The 13,956-nt window shown below is 31.5% G+C and overlaps 2 protein-coding genes across 3 annotated transcripts; one reads left to right on the top strand and one right to left on the bottom strand.

The window, feature by feature from the left end:
- On the top strand, nucleotides 1-2,803 carry Roc1a (Regulator of cullins 1a). The gene is made up of 5 exons (XM_962490.5): nucleotides 1-189; nucleotides 242-269; nucleotides 319-440; nucleotides 492-577; nucleotides 2,631-2,803. The coding sequence occupies exons 1-5, from the start codon at nucleotides 97-99 to the stop codon at nucleotides 2,641-2,643; spliced, it is 342 nt and encodes a 113-aa protein (XP_967583.3). The 5' UTR covers nucleotides 1-96; the 3' UTR covers nucleotides 2,644-2,803.
- Nucleotides 2,804-3,915: 1,112 nt separating this feature from the next.
- LOC655764 (peritrophic matrix protein 5-B) lies at nucleotides 3,916-12,362 on the bottom strand. 2 transcript variants are annotated; one of them, XM_064358887.1, is made up of 9 exons: nucleotides 12,218-12,362; nucleotides 11,844-12,167; nucleotides 11,427-11,786; nucleotides 11,013-11,369; nucleotides 10,638-10,955; nucleotides 5,482-5,838; nucleotides 5,119-5,424; nucleotides 4,205-4,534; nucleotides 3,916-4,153 (listed from the first exon to the last, which is right to left on the bottom strand). In XM_064358887.1, the coding sequence occupies exons 1-9, from the start codon at nucleotides 12,273-12,275 to the stop codon at nucleotides 3,969-3,971; spliced, it is 2,595 nt and encodes an 864-aa protein (XP_064214957.1). In that variant the 5' UTR covers nucleotides 12,276-12,362; the 3' UTR covers nucleotides 3,916-3,968. The 2 variants fall into 2 exon arrangements, with proteins under 2 accessions (XP_064214957.1, XP_064214958.1); XM_064358888.1 differs by lacking the exon at nucleotides 10,638-10,955.
- Nucleotides 12,363-13,956: the final 1,594 nt, after the last annotated feature.

Here is a 13,956-nt window from a genome sequence, read left to right as displayed (position 1 = left end):
AACACACGCGTAAAATTCCCCAGTCGAAATTTCACCCCAAACAGTTTGGCAATTAACGTTTGTAAAAACTCACAATTTTGTGTTATTTGGGCAAAAATGGCAGCGGCAATGGACGTGGATGTTGACGAGGTCGAAGTTCCCACTTCGAGCAGTTCCAAGGGTGAAAAGAAGCGTTTCGAAGTGAAAAAGGTAAGTTTGTGAGACATAACCTAACACTTGATGATTTTTCATTTTTATGAAGTGGAACGCCGTAGCGTTGTGGGCTTGGGGTACGCTGTGTCATTTTATTAGACACGTTGGTTTTAATTAAAATTTTAGATATCGTGGTCGATAATTGTGCCATTTGTCGCAATCATATTATGGATTTATGTATTGAGTGTCAGGCAAATCAGGCCTCAGCGACCAGTGAAGAGTGTACAGTTGCTTGGGGAGTGTGTAATGTGAGTAATTTGCTGTTTTTTGAGTTTTGGTTTTAGTGAATCTGGTTTTAGCACGCGTTTCATTTTCACTGTATTTCGAGGTGGTTGAAGACAAGGCAGGTGTGCCCACTAGATAATCGAGAATGGGAATTTCAAAAGTAAGTTTTTTTATTTTAAATGTTTTTCTAACGGGTTAATAGTCCCTTTGTTTTTACAACTTTTACAATACAGAGGGTTTAAATTTTTTATTGTTATACCATCTAGTGGTCAATTAACGATCTACTTTGTTGTGTGACATGGCGGGAAATTTGAATGTCACATTTCACAGTTTTTGTTATAGTAATTTCATAATAATACTTAAACACAGGCTGTCCCAACGATCCCAAAAAGCTCCATAATTTGTTTATTATTAAAGATATTGAGTTTTCCTTTTTTTTAGATACGGGTATGCATATAGAGGATGTTCCAATATAAAAAAACACTAAAGCTATGTTTTTTCAAATGAAACACCCTAAATTTTATTGCATTTTTGCTTAGTTTTTAAAATATTTTGATTTTTTTGACAAAAACACAAAAAATTATTACACAAAAAGGCAGAATCGTAGAATCCCACACGGGGAAAAGTTCAAACTTATAAATCTGTTCCAATTGTTTAGCGTATTACAATTAGAAACAGAAAAATTAAAGTTTATTAAAACTTGAAAAACTTAAATGGAACACTCTATTTTTTGTTATTGCTTCTCAAAAATTACTAAATTACTAAAAACATAAAGTTTCAACTTCCTAAAGTTACTAACTAAAAAGATATTTCACTTTAAACGTTAATTTCAACAACATATCACAACCATAGCAACTCCACCACAGACCACTTGTTGGAGATTATACGGGACTAAAAATTCTATAAGTATTGAAATTTTAATTATTTCACTGTTATAAATGACAAATAATGGCCTAAAAGTAACATTAAAGTTATTATTAGCAGAAAATTTCACTTTTTGACTACTGAAACAATAGGTAATAATTTTTTTATTGTTTAATGTTAAAAATCTTTTGAGTAATCACTAATTAGCGAAAGACCCAACTGTTAATCTTGTCAGAGAGACTATTTAAAGGTCTTTTAGATGCAAAAATAAAAATTGGGTGTTCCATTTAAAATTTTTAAGTTATTCAACTTGCAACAAACCTCTTCATTTTTTATCTTCTTGATTGCAGTAAGCTAATAAAAATAATACATCCTTGGAGTTTGAACTTTCTTTCTTTAAAGTGGTGAAAGTTCCTCTTTTCTGAGATTCTAAGTTTTTATGTAACGATTTTTTTAAAAAAGCGTGTTTTGGCAAAAAAATCCAGTTATTGTAAAAACAAAGCAAAATCGACCTATAACAATTTGAAAAGCTTGAAAACATCTGTGTTAAAAGCTACATCCAAAAATGCAAAAAATATAGGTTGTTCCATTTAAAAAAACAAGTTTGTATTGTATCTAATTTTAGAAACAGCCTGTATACTTGAAAATAATTTTAAGTGGTAGGTACTTTAACTTAAAAAACAGTATAATCGTCAACGTTAGTATTTGTCCTAAGAACGTATTTAAACAACTTAAATAACTTAAATAAAAATCAAAGTAATTTTACTAAAAACTGAATTAATATGTATTTGTTTTCTAACAATTGTTCAATTGTTGTAATATTAATTAATTATTTCGTTTGAATAAATAAACTGTTTCAAAACTATAAAAACGCCAACGTCGCCTGTTACTGAATTATTTTTTTAAACAAAATACATAGAATTTTTAAAATAGTTACTAATGATTAGATCTCTCATTGAAAGTATAAATTACATTAGGTACTATTTTTTAAAGTGCATGAATAATTTATAACAACTAATTTTGAGAAAAAATGCGATTTTGGCGTTTTTATACTTTCAAAATAGCTAATACATATACTGCATTTGCCAAATAACAACGAATAATGAGAAACGCTTTTGTAAAAGTTTTTTAGTTACCGGTATATTGACTTGTTCTCTACAGAAATACATCATCCGATAAATTTCAGAAAAACTCAAACAGTAGTTTACGAAAAAAATCGAAGAAAACAATTTTTAAGAAACTGTAGAAAGTGAAAATAAACTGAAACATGTGATGGTGGTGTAAATTACTTTGATTTTTTTTATTTTATTTTTTATTCTAAGAAAGTACTGATGATGTATTTTTTGCAGGTATGGGCATTGATCGTTATGTTATCAGTAGCATAATACGGTTTTCGGTATTTGATTCTCACCATTTTTTTTCGTAAACTCAACATGTTATAACGGAAATTTAGTTTTTGTATAATCCAGGTCTTGAAATTTTTTGTTACATTTTGTATTTCAATAAATTATTATTCAATTCATACTGTCTTTTTTCAATACCTACTATCCCAAAATAATTACTAGTTGTAAAAATAAATTTTTTTGGTTTTTACTGAGTACGCATAAAACCTAATCTTCCGAATTCCAGTATCTTTGTTCATGGATTGTCATGCACATAACGTAAATATTTCTAATTTTATTAATAATTTATTAAAGAGCTGAAATTATTTGCAACTGCGTGTTTACTGTTCCCATTTTGGCCTTAAAAGTTTTAAGAAATGTTTCCTTCTCTTTTTTTTCTTCCTTGAGATGCATTAAATTTAAAGTTTCGGGAGTTGATACTTTTTGAGTCTTTTTATTTCGTTTTATGTTAAGAATATCATTTGGTCATTAATATCAATTTTTGCGTGTACTTATTTGTTGGTTTTTTCTTAATTTTTATTTTGTAGGGTTGAACTGAATAACTTTCAGCCACACTTCGCCCCACTGAATTATTTATTGTTTCTTTTTTCAAAGCCTTCTTAATATTATTATTATCGATACCTAATGATAATGAATAATGATTTTTCATTTTTTCAAATACTAGTCATTCCAATTTAATAAAAATGCTAACAACTTCGTTTGTTTAAATAATGTTGATAAAAATGTAAAATATTTTTTGATTATTAGATGTGTCATTGAAATCATAAATTACATTAGCTATTAAGGTTTAGAAGTGCATGAATAATTTAACTTTGAGAGAAAAGGCGGCACTGCTATTGTAATTGGAATGGATGTTATAAAAGGAGAGGAGCTATACAAAAATTTAGTTATTCCCATAACATTTATTTCAACACTCCTATAACGATTACTTTTCTAGTTCAAAAACTGAGGCATTTTTCAAAATATTGAAACTAAAAAGCTGTAGTGGAATTTTCTCCTATATTTTTGTATTATTAATTGTTCATTGATTTGTACTATCTATTGTTGATTTGCTCCATGATGAACGTAAGTATGTTTCGAGAAAACCAATATGTTTCTATTATTTAACACAGTTATTTTATGTTATTATTCATAACCTAACAATTGGGCTGCCAAATTAGTAATTATAAAATACGAAAACAGCGACACTGGTGAATAAATTATGATAGGTTTTTTAAACAAATAAAGGACGTAACATTCAAAAGTATTTATTTTTTCATGAACCTATTCTCCATTCACAATAATTTATTTATTTCCTTTACATCCTGCGGCGTTTGGCCAATCACAAACATTCAATTTGGGATTAAAGTGCAAATTGTCTGGACAGTCAAAAAGATACGGAGTACCATTTGAACATTGCCAGAATTTGGTGCAGTCTTCATGTGGTATATAAACTGGAGTTTCACCGTCCACTGAGGGACACTCAGGACCTAATAAACACAGATTGGTGAAGGATACAATTTATTATTTTATTAAATTACCTTCTTCACTACTTTCGCTGCTGCTGCTGCTACTGCTACTGTCACTACTGCTGCTGCTGCTGTTACCACTATCATCTTTATCGTCGTCTTTTCCTTGGGAATTGTCACCGCTTTCACTGCTGCTACTACTACTGCTGCTGCTGCTATCTTCTTTGCTTTCACAACCTGCTTGATCGGGCCAATCGCAAACGTTTAATTTAGGATTGAAATGCAAATTAGCTGAGCAGTTGAACAAGTAGGGAACACCATTAGAACATTGCCAAAATTTGGTACAATCTTCGTGTGGGAAGTAGACAGGATTTTCTCCATCTACTGAAGGACATTCAGGACCTGATAATTTAACCACAATTACAAAGAATTCAATGTTAATATATGTCTATTTAATTTTACTAACTAATTTGTTAATGAAGGTGGTTAAAAAGCGATACTATTTAAAGCAAAAGCGAGCGAAACGAGTGAGTGCCTTTGTTCTTATGACAAATTTTGAAATTAATACCAAATCGAAACTAGTATTATTTTTAACTATTGTTAAAATTCACCGTGAATTAAATTCAAGAAAAGCAGTGGCAATTCGGTAATATCTAATTGTGTGTGATTCAGAAGTGACAAAGTATAATGTGTGAGACGTAATTTTTGAATTTTTTTAAATGACGTCGGTGTTTTCTCTAAATTTTGTTCAAGAAGAGGGGTTGCCAAGGAGCCACAATAATTATATCTCAACGGACTTTTTAGAAAGCTAATTTCATTCACTTGCTGACTTGAAAGAGGGGTGACGTAAAGTGTTTTTTTAAAGCAGAAAAAAACAATTTGCAAACGTTACAGTTATAACAAGAGTTGTGTTATGAAATACAAATGTTTTCTAGATAAAATCATCCATTAACAAACAGTCGAGGAAAAGTTATATTAACTGTTACCTTCTTCACTGCTGCTGCTGCTGCTGCTGCTGCTACTGCTGCTGCTACTGTTATCGTCTTTGCTTTCGGAGTTATCGCCAGATTCTTTGCTTTCGCTGCTGCTGCTACTACTGCTGCTACTATCTTCTTTGCTTTCACAACCTGCTTGATCGGGCCAATCGCAAACGTTTAATTTGGGATTGAAATGCAAATTAGCTGAGCAGTTGAACAAGTAGGGAACACCATTAGAACATTGCCAAAATTTTGTACAATCTTCATGTGGGAAGTAGACAGGATCTTCTCCATCTACTGAGGGACATTCAGGACCTGGAATACATAAACAAAATTAGAAAAAAAATATTGTAAAATTATATTAACTGCTGCCTTCTTCACTGCTGCTGCTGCTACTGCTACTACTGCTACTGCTACTGTTATTATCGTCTTTTCCTTGTGAGTTATCTCCGGATTCTTGACTTTCGCTACTACTGCTGCTGCTGCTACTGCTACTGCTGTCATCTTTATCATCAGATTCTTTACTTTCGCTGCCACTGCTACTATCTTCTTTGCTTTCACAACCTGCTTGATCGGGCCAATCGCAAACGTTTAATTTAGGATTGAAATGCAAATTAGCTGAGCAGTTGAACAAGTAGGGAACACCATTAGAACATTGCCAAAATTTTGTACAATCTTCATGTGGGAAGTAGACAGGATCTTCTCCATCTACTGAGGGACATTCAGGACCTGGAATACATAAACAAAATTAGAAAAAAAATATTGTAAAATTATATTAACTGCTGCCTTCTTCACTGCTGCTGCTGCTGCTGCTGCTACTACTGCTACTGCTACTGTTATTATCGTCTTTTCCTTGTGAGTTATCTCCGGATTCTTGACTTTCGCTACTACTGCTGCTGCTGCTACTGCTACTGCTGTCACTATCTTCACCGCTTCCTTTGCATCCGGCAGCATTTGGCCAATCACAAACGTTCAGTTTCGGATTAAAATGCAAATTGTCAGGGCAGTCAAAAAGATACGGAGTGCCATTTGAACACTGCCAAAATTTGGTGCAGTCTTCATGTGGAAAGTAGACGGAATCTTTTCCATCTTGTTTCGGACAAGTTGGATCTAATCATTCAGATATTTTAACATAGTAAAAATTAATTGAAGCAAATTGTTTGATATTACCTGCGTTTATTCCAAAAGCGCATAAGGCAAATACAACTAAAAATTCTGAAATGTACATAATTATAAGGAGGTTTAGTACTGTTAAATCACAAAACTAAACTAATGATGCGACCGTTTCGGGGCGATTTTATAGTAGATTTTCTGACAAAAGTAATTCTATTTGATAAATCTGAATTTGATTTATTGTTTTGAGAGTTTTAAAGGATTAGGGAATTATGCATTGCTGGTTTTTATAATTAGCGATCGACAGATATATCAGACGTTTTTAAATTATTATGATTAATTGATTTGTTATTTTTTTTTGTTTCTGCTTTCTTTTGATAGCAACGACATATATTGGAGTAAATATTTTACCTAAAATTATTACAAATGACTAGTATACATAGATTTTTTTTTTGGTGGAACATTTTACTTTAAAACACGTTGCTATGGGAAGCGTGTTTTTAAATAGTTTATTTTCTAGAATAAAGATATTAAAAAAAAACGATAAAAATGTTACCAACAAAAAATTGTACTTAATACACTATGAGTGAGTTTACAGAACATTTTAATAAAAATTAATTTTTAATCGCCATTAACTTGACATTTGTCAATGTATTTTATATGGCAACTTAATTCCAATTAGTTTAACTCCGAATTAAATTTTGATTTTACTTTCTGTAAACCGGCCCTAAATGTTTTTTTACATAGAGCAGGCACAAAACGATTGGTTTCATACTTTTGCCCAACTCTGTATGTACCAGAAGATGAAAACTTATAAAAAAAAACAATTTTGTTTATGATAAAATAAATAATAAGAAAATTAAGAAATATTGCCAATTAGATAGATGTTTAGATTAATGAAATAATTAATTATTTTTTTTGGTTGTCTGTCTAAAATACGAGAAGTCTTTGATGTATTCGTTTTTTATATTGTTTAATTTGATTGTGACAGATTTATTTGTTATTATGAAATTGGGAAGATTAAAGTATTATGTTCTACGAATCTATGGGATAATCATATTGCACAGATAAGAATTGCCTATAGTGTATTCCAACAATGAAAAATTGATTGTGGTGTGTTTTTTGAAAGTGATTTTTTTAGGACGCTACTTATAATTACTTGAAAAAATCAATTTTGTTTAATTCTTCAACATTCTATACTTTTAAATCTTCTAAATTTTAAAGTTTTTTGCTTATATTTCTTTGCAAATTATATTATACTTGTGTAAAGGGGCTGTTTTTTAAATTTTTATAGAAGCTAATTTGGAGGCCTTTTTATTGATTTGAACGGTTTTATAATTTTGAGTCTACTCAAACTTAAAAAAAATAAACAGCATCTAAATAACTGCAAGTTCTGTCATCATTCATTTGATTAGATATCAAACAAGTACTTGATGAGAACCATAAATCACGATTGTAGTACATAATGTAGCTAGTGAGAGATTTATAAAAAGATTTAAGCTTCCTGTTGGTAAAAACATTAACAAAGATGAAAATGGGAAGTTTCGTCACTAATTTCCTGTTCTATTACTTTATTATAATCTTGTTAGTTCCTATTACTTTGTAGCCACTCAATTTTTTACAAATTAAAGCTTACATTAATTCAAGAATACGTATAACAAGTAAACCATATTTCGTAAGATGTTTTTACTTAATAAAGCATTTTTTAAATATGCTAACATATCTCCATAAAACAACTAACTACTATGTTTCTTCGAACATTTTTCAAATTTCGTTAACTTTTCTCTAAAAGCTAAAACACGTCTGCTTTTTGGACATGTTTGTTCAATTAATTAATTAGTATTTAGTCAATAAAATGTTAAAATAATATTGTAACTGCAATTCAGTTTTTTTTTGTATTCTTTTGATGACCTTTTTTTCTTGTTTGTTGTTAAAAGCTACTGTGTCTACAGAAGAATATTTAGTAAACGAATGGATTCTTTGTAATTAAACTACACAATTTTATAAAATTTGCAAGTTTTATTTTTTCTTAGATTGGTGTTTTAAAAAAATATTACGCTTATCGTAACAGGCCAAACATTGTCAATTTATGACTAATTTTTAGTACATAAATTGATAATTTTTTAAAAGAATCCAAATTGGTTTGTAGTTTATAAAAATTGTTAAAAGCTCATTTTATGTGTAGGTACACGGAATCTATGCTCCCTCCCTCTCTCGAATTCGAAAAAAGAAGGAAAAGTTTTTCTGGAAAAAACCTCAATAATAACTCTTCAGGCGGCTCCAAAAACTGTCAAAATCAAACTGTCAAATCAAAACTATGTGTTTATACTCTTTTTTTTACTTTTATACATAACTCAAAATGGACAACAATTTTCAAACGGAGACCATTGTGGCGCCTCCAACTGGCAATTAAATTTTGAGAGCAGTATTTAAAAAAAATCTCGTTTTCAAAGAAATTTTTGTAAAGGTTATTTTGTTCTTGTTATTGCTCATATTAGGTTTAATTTTTGCATGCATATTTACAATGATGTTGTGCATGAATGGTGAATTTTTTTCCGATGTGTGCAGAATATTGCGTTTGGTATCCAAGTCTCAGATCAGTAGACCAAGAAAACGGATTCAATACTAAATAAAAAATGTGTACTTTTGTAGGGAACTGATTTCTAATCATTTTGCTTTTTGTTTGGTACTGCCGTCGTCTATTTTTTGAGATATGTATAAAAGTATGAACACATTATTTTGACAGTTCTCGGGGGCCGCCTTAAAAAAGGTAATTTTATATTCGCTTTGTAAATATTTATTACCATCACTTGAATTGTTTTTATAATTGTATTATTGTTTATTATTTTTTATTTTTGGACGATTGCTGGATTTTCAAGAACTTTCGTTTAACTTGTCATGTTTGTATGTCTTTCATATTTTGCGAGTCAAATTTAAGTGAGTTTTTGTTACTCGAATAAATTGAAAGTTTGCATACATACGTAATTTCCGTAACAACAATGCATATTTACTTTAATAATTCATCATTATAAAATAATAACAAGTGTTATTACACTTCAAATTATTAAAAAAAAACTTTTTAATTTTACATTAAACCCAATTTTCATCGAAATTGTTATTATTATTACTTAAGTCATACGAGCATTAGTTGTTCAAATTTAAGTTAAAAATCTTTTATGTAGTGAAATATTAAAAGAAGATTTTGTTTTGTTTTATTTTTCAGTTTATTTTAGAATAGTAATTAACATTTTGTAATTATTTGGTATGTGCTGTACAATTTATTTGTTTCCTTTACATCCTGCGGCGTTTGGCCAATCACAAACATTCAATTTGGGATTAAAGTGCAAATTGTCTGGACAGTCAAAAAGATACGGAGTACCATTTGAACATTGCCAGAATTTGGTGCAGTCTTCATGTGGTATATAAACTGGAGTTTCACCGTCCACTGAGGGACACTCAGGACCTAATAAACACATATTGGTGAGGGATACAATTTATTTTTTTATTAAATTACCTTCTTCACTACTTTCGCTGCTGCTGCTGCTACTGCTACTGTCACTACTGCTGCTGCTGCTGTTACCACTATCATCTTTATCGTCGTCTTTTCCTTGGGAATTGTCACCGCTTTCACTGCTGCTACTACTACTGCTGCTGCTGCTATCTTCTTTGCTTTCACAACCTGCTTGATCGGGCCAATCGCAAACGTTTAATTTAGGATTGAAATGCAAATTAGCTGAGCAGTTGAACAAGTAGGGAACACCATTAGAACATTGCCAAAATTTGGTACAATCTTCGTGTGGGAAGTAGACGGGATCTTCTCCATCTACTGAAGGACATTCAGGACCTGATAACATAACCACAATTAGAACGAATTTACTGTTTAATAAACTAATTTGTTAACGAAGGCGATTACGAAGCGATACTGATTAAAGCACGAACGACCAATAGCGAGTCAATGAATAATAGCTGATTACAACATTTTTTCGTTAATCGCATACTCTTTTGTTCTGGTGGCTAAATTTGAAACTAATACCAAATCAAATCCAACTTCACCGTTTTCATTGTACCATCTTTAAGTTAATTTTCAAAGACTGCTTATCAATTGTGGGTTATGCAAATGTGATGAAGTGTAATGTGTGAGATGTACGAGTAAGTTTAGAATTTTTTAAAACCGGCAATATTTTCTGTAAATTGTGTCAACGAACGGGTTCTTAGGAGTCACGGTAATTGTACCTCAATTGACCGTTTAGGTTGCAATTTATGTACACTTGCTAATTTAAAAGAAATTGGTGATGAATTGTAAAGCGTTTTTTAAGACTCAGAAAAATGTTATCTTATGTGACTTTTGTGAGAAAAAGACATTATTGAGATAGATATTGGCATTAACAATGGGTCAACAAAACATTTTTTTTTACCTTCTTCACTGCTGCTGGTGCAGCTTTCGGAATTGTCGCCAGATTCTTTGCTTTCGCTACTGCTGCTGCTGCTGCTACTGCTGCTGCTGTCATCTTTATCATCAGATTCTTTACTTTCGCTGCCACTGCTACTATCTTCTTTGCTTTCACATCCTGCTTGATCGGGCCAATCGCAAACGTTTAATTTAGGATTGAAATGCAAATTAGCTGAGCAGTTGAACAAGTAGGGAACACCATTAGAACATTGCCAAAATTTTGTACAATCTTCATGTGGGAAGTAGACAGGATCTTCGCCATCTACTGAGGGACATTCAGGACCTGGAATACATAAACAAAATTAGAAAAAATATATTGTAAAATTATATTAACTGCTGCCTTCTTCACTGCTGCTGCTGCTGCTGCTACTACTGCTACTGCTACTGTTATTATCGTCTTTTCCTTGTGAGTTATCTCCGGATTCTTGACTTTCGCTACTACTGCTGCTGCTGCTACTGCTACTGCTGTCATCTTTATCATCAGATTCTTTACTTTCGCTGCCACTGCTACTATCTTCTTTGCTTTCACAACCTGCTTGATCGGGCCAATCGCAAACGTTTAATTTAGGATTGAAATGCAAATTAGCTGAGCAGTTGAACAAGTAGGGAACACCATTAGAACATTGCCAAAATTTTGTACAATCTTCATGTGGGAAGTAGACAGGATCTTCTCCATCTACTGAGGGACATTCAGGACCTGGAATACATAAACAAAATTAGAAAAAAAATATTGTAAAATTATATTAACTGCTGCCTTCTTCACTGCTGCTGCTGCTGCTGCTGCTACTACTGCTACTGCTACTGTTATTATCGTCTTTTCCTTGTGAGTTATCTCCGGATTCTTGACTTTCGCTACTACTGCTGCTGCTGCTACTGCTACTGCTGTCATCTTTATCATCAGATTCTTTACTTTCGCTGCCACTGCTACTATCTTCTTTGCTTTCACAACCTGCTTGATCGGGCCAATCGCAAACGTTTAATTTAGGATTGAAATGCAAATTAGCTGAGCAGTTGAACAAGTAGGGAACACCATTAGAACATTGCCAAAATTTTGTACAATCTTCATGTGGGAAGTAGACAGGATCTTCTCCATCTACTGAGGGACATTCAGGACCTGGAATACATAAACAAAATTAGAAAAAAAATATTGTAAAATTATATTAACTGCTGCCTTCTTCACTGCTGCTGCTGCTGCTGCTGCTACTACTGCTACTGCTACTGTTATTATCGTCTTTTCCTTGTGAGTTATCTCCGGATTCTTGACTTTCGCTACTACTGCTGCTGCTGCTACTGCTACTGCTGTCACTATCTTCACCGCTTCCTTTGCATCCGGCAGCATTTGGCCAATCACAAACGTTCAGTTTCGGATTAAAATGCAAATTATCAGGGCAGTCAAAAAGATACGGAGTGCCATTTGAACACTGCCAAAATTTGGTGCAGTCTTCATGTGGAAAGTAGACGGAATCTTTTCCATCTTGTTTCGGACAAGTTGGATCTATTCAAAATCTTATATGGTAAATAATTAAAAAAAATGATTCTCGTTACCTGCGTTTACTCCAAAGGAGCTTAAGCCAATTGTTATGAAAAATACTGCAAAGTACATTTTGAGTGGAGTTAGCACTACTATGATTTCTGACTTCTACGAGGCGTTATTTATACCAGAATTTTCAACAAAAGTAAATCCGTTTGATAAATTAATCAATCAGAGTTAGATTTATTGTACCAAGAGATTTAAAGAGGATTAATTGTGATCGATAGGGATATTAAATATTTTTCAGTGTAATGATTAATGGCCAGTTGTGGTACATCTTTTAGGTGACTTGTGTTTTTCACCAAATTTTACATCTTTCTCAAAAAAAAACGATTTATGTAAATCGTTGTATAAAGAAAATAGGTATATCATCTCTATATCCTAGTTCTAGTTGTTTCAGCAAGGCCAAATAATCTCAAAATAATCATGCAATAGTATAATAAAGTATAAGTGGATTTTGAGTTATCCATGAACACTACGTTATTTTTTTTATTGGTACACTTTAAAATCATGAATACTGGATATTAATATTCGAAAAATTGGAAATAGTGTAATGTGAGATCAGTATACCTTTCGTTGTCATGGAATTGATGATTTTCATTTATACTTACGTTTCTTGGATTATTGGTGTTGCCATGGGCACTTAAAAAACGAGCGTTTTTGAAAGTTGCATTTATACACGCTGTAGCGTTTTTTAAATAAGCAAAATAGATTACCAATAAAAAATATTTTTTTGGAGCATTTGAAAAGTTTTCTGGCAAAATTTAGGTCTTGTCGCTCAACATGGCCTTCTTCGTGCCAACCTTTATTGAGCTAATGTCAGTTTTTCGCGAGAAATCGCTAATATTGCTAATAATAACAATACATATCGGGTGATCAGTTTCAAACCCGAACATCACACATATGAAATATTCTTGACTTTAAAATTAATTTTCGTTTCTGAAGTAATAAAATAAATATACATAATTATGTATTGGCAAAAACAAAATCAAAAGATAAAAGTTTTATTTTAAAACATCTCTTCGCTGTTTTAAAACTATGTAAACGCCAACGTCGCATTTTCTCTCAAAATTAGCTGTTATAAATTAATTAAGCAGGTACTTCAAACAATTAATAGCTAATGTAATTTATAGTTTCAATGAGATATCTAATCATTAATAACTTTTTTACAATTTTATGAATCTTATTTAAAAAAAAAATTTCTTAAAACGATCTAAATGAAAATTCATTGCATTTTACTGGTGCAAGCCTCGTGTAATTCTTATTTCTCCTATTTAAGAATTTTAGGACATAATTCAGCCAAAAGTCAGAAACTTAATATTTCGCCAAATTTAAATAAAAAATACAATAGGTATGTTCATGAACGGTTTATATGAAAATACAATAGGTATTGAATGTTCCTACTCACTGTTGTAACAAAAAAACTCTGGAGATAACCGGGAAATTTCTAAATCCCAGTTCAGTTCATAGTAAAATTTTACAACAGTGCATTTGCACTTTTTTTTAATGAAATGGAGCACAAATTGAGAGTTTCTGGGTGGTTTTCTCAGCTCAAGGAATTTCTCTGGGATTTAGTTTAATACAGAATTCATTTCTTATACAGAAACTCTTAATTTGTGCTTTATTTTTTACTCCAAAAAATTCAAATGTGCTGTTGTAATTCTACTATGGCCTGAAATGGGATATATTTATAAGTTATGAGTACAAAAATTACATTATTTTGCCTGGTTTTAGCACATTTTCAGTCCGAAAC

The sequence above is a fragment of the Tribolium castaneum genome, chromosome 9, assembly GCF_031307605.1.
Source record: "Tribolium castaneum strain GA2 chromosome 9, icTriCast1.1, whole genome shotgun sequence".
Taxonomy (NCBI): Eukaryota; Metazoa; Arthropoda; class Insecta; order Coleoptera; family Tenebrionidae; genus Tribolium; species Tribolium castaneum.
This window is presented reverse-complemented; position numbering and strand designations above follow the sequence as displayed.